This window comes from Lethenteron reissneri, unplaced genomic scaffold (assembly GCF_015708825.2).
Source record: "Lethenteron reissneri isolate LAM-NWPU_2019-01 unplaced genomic scaffold, ASM1570882v1 scaffold_1640, whole genome shotgun sequence".
NCBI lineage: Eukaryota > Metazoa > Chordata > Hyperoartia > Petromyzontiformes > Petromyzontidae > Lethenteron > Lethenteron reissneri.
In genome coordinates this window covers 4,716,779-4,722,778 of record NW_026891378.1, presented here as the reverse complement: position 1 = coordinate 4,722,778, position 6,000 = coordinate 4,716,779, and the positions used below count along the sequence as shown (strand labels likewise).

General features: G+C 49.0%; 1 protein-coding gene across 3 annotated transcripts in view; it reads right to left on the bottom strand.

Moving 5' to 3' along the window:
• Positions 1–1,738: 1,738 nt before the first annotated feature.
• Positions 1,739–6,000, bottom strand: part of LOC133339150 (zinc finger protein 497-like) — a 29,920-nt gene continuing 25,658 nt past the window's right edge. For all 3 annotated transcript variants that reach the window (XM_061547284.1, XM_061547285.1, XM_061547286.1), the window contains 3 exons: positions 5,030–5,458; positions 3,213–3,485; positions 1,739–2,509 (listed from right to left, as the gene is read on the bottom strand). In XM_061547284.1, coding sequence (XP_061403268.1) covers positions 2,154–2,509; positions 3,213–3,485; positions 5,030–5,458 — 1,058 coding nt within the window. In that variant the 3' untranslated portion in view covers positions 1,739–2,153. The remainder of the gene's footprint in view (positions 2,510–3,212; positions 3,486–5,029; positions 5,459–6,000) is intronic.

Sequence of the window (6,000 nt, the reverse complement as noted above, 5' to 3'; positions counted from 1 at the left end):
TAGAAAGCTTTAAATCTAAAAATATATAGTTTATACTTTAGTTGTTTACGTGGTGGTTTAGTTACTGCAGCTACATACTATTAACATTCCTTCCCTTTATTAATGTTACTCCTATCTCCTCCCTTTGTTGCTGCTAATCCTGCATAATGCACGGGCATAATGACTTTAAACCCCCCGCCAAACCTCCTACGCATTTCACAAGAAGTACTAATCGCATATCTGCATTTGCCATGAATATGCTAAATTCCTCTTGATATGCAAATTCTTTTGTCAAGGCCTCCTTCCCCCCTCCATCCCAGCTTAAATAGTCGCTCCAAGCCTGGAGTGTGTCATTCAGACTCTCTCTAGTCGACAGACCTGCTCTCCACCTGAGGACGGCTGCTTGCGTTGTGGCCGAAATGTCGTGAGAATTATTTTATTATGTTTTATCTTTATTATTTTATTATTTCCATTTTACGTGACTTTACCGAAAGAACCAAGAAGATACGTTAAATAACTTTATAACATGACTGTTTCTATATTTATTTCCCCATAAATCTCTCTCTCTCTCAACCTCTCCTCATCTCTTAATTCATAATGCTCCCCCTTCTAGCCTCCCATCCCTCTCTATCGGTCTCCGTCTATCTCTCTGTATGTCCTCGTCCACATCCCCCATCCCTATCTATGTATGTAACTCATTAACTTGCCATTAAATACAAATATAGTGACCAAAAAGAAAGTCAGGGCACATAGTATGTAAGTATGTTGAACTTATTTAGTATTGTAAATAGCCAACCGTGCTGATTTAAGGGCAGGGGAAGAAGAAACAAAACATAAATAGCAGTACTAAAGAAATTTTCAATCTAGGTTTAAAAGTCCACAACTCCAGTGGCTTCCTAATATCAGAAGGATGAGCGTTCCATACGGCCACTGCAGTGTACAATTGTGTATCATCAGTATATTGATGGAACTTGATGTTATGTGATGAGATACATCGGCGATCGGAGAGATATATTTTGAAAATAGGGAGGGGCCCGAGGACGGACCCCTGTGGTATGCCAACTAGGCACGGCATAGGCGATGAATGATTGCTTCCCAGCTTGGTGAACTGATCGACCATGTTGGTATGCTTCAATCGACTCTAGTGCTGTACTCGATACACCGAACCTTGACCTTAGGCACCAAATGAGTGTCTCATGGTCAATGGTATCGAAGGTGGCTGAGAGATCGATGCCAACCAATGCTGCGGCACACTAGTCATCCATGATCTTCTCGAGGTCATCAGTGATCTTTAGTAAAGCTGTCTCAGTGCTTTGGAGCTTCCGGAATCCTGACTGCAGTGGGTGTAATCTGCCCATCGCAGTAATATGGGGAAGTAACCGCTTCAAACACAGGCGCTCAATGACCTTTGACATCGTACTCAGATTTAAGATCTGGCAATAATTAGCGGGGTCACTATGGCTCAAGCCAAATTTCTCAGGAGCAGTGTTACCCGTGTCATTTTGAATCGGTGTGGGAAACAGCCCTCACTGAACGAAATATTTGCGAGGCGCACAATCAGCGGTGCAAGCACATCTGAGCATTATTTTTTTTTATCTACGTGTCGATGTAGTCAAGCGGTGATGTCTCATTTTGCAGCTGTGGGTTGAACATCGACACCTTTGTCACCGACGTTGGTGTCAAGGTCTCAAGTTTTGAATCGGTTCCAGGTTGCTCAAACTCAGATGGCAGACGGGAGAATGCAAGTTGGAGAATGCCGTATTGATCATCACTATTTTATTGTCGAAGAACATCACAACTACTGTGCACAAACCGGGTTTACTAATTGATGGGTGGTTGCAGTGCAGCATACCCTTCACGACGCGCCAGAGCAAAGGAGTCGTGAGCCGACTCATTGACGTGCAGAGCATAGGGCGATCTGTGAGACTCAATGAGTCAGACAGTCTTGAAATAAAATTTTACTCCAATCTCATCTGCATCTGCTTTCGGAGGCGATCGCCTCCGGTGACAGCTGGTTACTGCACGCTTTCCCCGTTCTCTTTGTGCTTGTTCGGAGGGGCACTAGTTTATCAAAAACAGCAGTGATGTAATTTTCTAATCGAGTTGCAAATTAATCTAGGCATCTCCGTCTCTCTCTATACCTCCTCATCCACATCTCCCATCTCTCCCTCTCTCTACGTGTGAACGTGCGAGCTCTGGTGCTCCCGGAGGGCGCTGGCGCGTGCGAACCTGCAGCCGCACTGGGCGCACGCGTACTGGGGCCGGCGCTGCCCGGCGTGGGCGCGCGCGTGCGCCCGCAGGTTGGAGCTGCTGGTGAACGCGCGGCCGCACTGCGCGCACACGTGCGGCCGCTCGCCTGTGTGCGTGCGCGCGTGCTTGCGTAGTGTGGACACCGCCGCGAATGCGCGGCCGCACTCGGTGCAGACGTGCGGCCGCTCGCCCGTGTGGGTGCGCGCATGCTGGGCCAGCTCGCGGACGCTCAGGAAGCGTCGGCCGCACTCGGAGCATGCGTGGGGCTTGTCTTTGTCCTCTGTCACAGACGGGGGGAGCGGAGCGAGACGAGAGGGGAGAGGTAGGGCCGTGCACGGGGGGGGTTAGTGCGATGAGGGGGGTGGTGAGAGGATGATCAGGTAGGGACAAAGAGGTTGGCAGAGAGGAAGATGACAGCGAAAGACGGAGGAAAAAACTATTATAAATCCTGATTGAGGGACATCTTTGAAGACAATATTGTATTCGATATTTCTCCCTCCTTGCTCCACTCCACATAAAGACCCAACACTGCCCATAGACCCAACACTGCCCATAGACCCAACCCTGCACATAGACTCAACATTTCCCCTGTACATGAAGCAGTAACTTTCTTTCTTTCCTTTATTTAAGTCTCACCTCTTCTCCATTGCCCACATCATAATTTTGCACGTTCTGCGTTGTGTGAAAAAAATTCCCGAATGGAAGAACCGCGTTATAGCGAAAACGCGCCATGTAAACATAATGCGTCAAGCGAGGACTTGCGTATCTGCACTCTTAGATGTTTTGTGACATTACCAATAAATTATATAAGCCGTCGTCGTTGTTGACCAATCTGGATATTTCCAATGTCACGGCAGTCAAACACAAAACCGCCACGCACCTAGGAACCCGAAGTCGCAGCCAACAGCAGCAGTAGCAACCAATCAGAAAACAGGGGAAGCAAGCGGAAAACAAGCAGCAAGCGGCAGCAGCAGAGTGCTCACCGGTGTGCCGCTTAAGATGCTGCTTCAGGTTTGCGGCATGCGGGAACGCCTTGCCGCACAACTCGCAGACGTGTGGGCGGTCACCCGAATGAGTGCTCTGGTGCTTGCGCAGCGTGGAGTGGTGTGAGAAGGCCTTGCCGCACAGCTCACACACGAAGGGCCGCTCGCCGGTATGCGTCGTCTGGTGCCGCTGCCGGCTCTGGTTGTCGAAGAAGGTAGCGCAGCAGCGCTCGCATGCAAATCGGCGCTCCTTCACGAGCCCCGCCACTCGCTCTGAGGTCAGAATCAGAAATTTCGATCAATTAGACTGCAGGAGGAGGAGGAATCGTATGGAGGGGTCAACAAGTTACGACAAGAATAAAAAAAGCTATAGGAGTGTAAAGTAGCGAAAAGGTAAGCAAGTCACAAAAAATGTATATATACAACTAGATTAACTACATAATTACAAATTGAATAAGTACATAATTCCTGCCGATTTTTTTTTTTATACAAAATGCAAGCTTGGACAAGGCAGCAAAACAACAATAAAATAATTCCCAGACAACACACAGTCCTTCAATAAAATGGCACGTAAAAACGTAACTATCGAAACACGGGTATAGATCACACAGCTATAGGTTGCATGTGACACGCGAGATGGGTGCGAGACGAGACGAACATGGCAGACGCAAACACAGCAGGGGAAGCTACGAGATAGGGGACACCCACTGCCCTCTCTCACCTAACACCGTATAATGGCATTGTTCGTTCTGTATCTTTTTTCAGTGTAACAGCCATCTTTCCATCCTGAAACCTCGCCCGCCAAAGCATGCCAACCTGACTCATCTCTTTCCCTTCCCTATCATCAACCCCTCTACTCCTTCCCATCCCTCCCCTGCACTTTGGTGACCCCATGTGCCCTCTGTAACGGTCACTCATTCCTCGGCCCTTGCACTGTCCTTGCCATCTAAATAACTTTCTTACCGATTTTGAACTATGTAAAGCGCCTTCATCTAAGTCGCCCTATAAATATAACATAAGATTAATAACCCCATCGACCAGATGGGTGCCTCAATAGTTGTCATCAGCTCACAATCAAAGACATTTGCGAGTTAAAATACTCGTTTTGTAATTGACTCCGCACAAGATCCCTGTCAGTTCAATAAAGTTGGTACCATTTCGTGGGAAAGTCAACAGTGATTGTCGTATGGAGAGATTTGCCCCCACTCTTATAAAAAATATAGATGTTTCACCACTGGCCCAGGACTGTAGAGAGATGATAACTGCCTGACTGCTCATTTGAGCAGGGCATCACATTGTCTTTGATTATCGAATACCGTGCTTTGTATTGTCATTTTAACAAATGTTTATCTCCATTGTAACATTGGCGTCACGTCCAAACAGAAATAACCAATTTGGATCTCTCGCAGAGTAGTATGTCACCGTGTGTTAAAGAACCCACAAAAATGGATATCAAAGAGCCACCTCTGAGATCCCATTCAGTGACCTCATGTCCACATACGCAGTACTCTCCCACTCACTCTGCAAATGAGTGAGGTTTGTCGCATTGCAGTCAAACCAATATCACTAATTCTCAGAACTGGAATTTCAACAAGTTGTCATGGTTTTTCACGCAGTCACAAATAAAATCATCTTGAAATTGAGCCAGGGCCTCCCAGACATTTCACAGCCAGCTTTATGCATAAGTGGACCGCGCAAACCTTGTGGATACCATTGGCCTCCTGTCACTCGTAATGGACAAGTTACCCAGGATCCCACAACCCTGGTGAGCAAATACAACCTCGCACCGTGCCCGTTCGCGCTGTCCATGCCCTCACCCGCGTGCGTCTTCTCGTGCTTTCGCAGGAAGGCGCGGTGCGAAAACGCCTTCCCGCACGTGGCGCAGGCATGCGGCTTCTCGGCCGAGTGCCGCCCCTGATGCTTCTGGAGCGACGTAAGCTGTGAGAAGGCGCGGCCGCATGCGGCGCACACGTAGGGCCGCTCGCCTGTGTGCACCCGCCTGTGCTTGACGAGCGACGACGCCACGGAGAACGAGCGCCCGCACGCGGCGCATGCATAGGGACGCTCGCCCGTGTGGGTGCGCGCGTGCTTGGTGAGGCTGGAGCGCAGCGCGAAGGCCTTGCCGCATGCGGTGCAGGCGTAGGGCCGCTCCCCTGTGTGGGTGCGCGAGTGGCGCCGCAGGTCACGCGACTCGGCGAAGCAACGGCCGCACTGCGGGCACGCGTGGCGCTTCTCCTTGGCACGAGCTGCAGTGGCAAGGAGACGGGAGAGAGAGGGAATGTAGGGAGGAGTTTGTGTGGCAATTACAATAACACAAATTTTGTAAAATGGCTTATTTTATCCATAAATCTCACAAATGCGCCACCATGTATAAAAATCAGGAACAGAACCTGCAGGGTAAATGGCCAAAACTAGTGGGCGTTAAAGGTGAATGTACCCACTCACTCACCCACTCACTTACTCACCAACTCACCTACTCATTCGCTCATCTACTCACTCACCTCACACACCCACTCACTCACTCACTCTCTCACTCACTCAGAACCAGGATAAATGGCCAGGACTAGAGAGTAAAGGAGAATTTACAGAGGTGAGTTTTAAATACAGACTTAAATATATCTCACAATTGTCTTATTAGCAAAGGCAAAGTGATGTTCCGAAGCTTGTGAGCTGCGCTGGAAAAAGCCTGATCACCCCGGGAACAGAGCCTTGCACTTGGCGTACTTATGTAGGGGTATAGCGCTGGCTGCTGGCGAAAAAGGGTAACTGCGGTGTATGGCTGTACTCG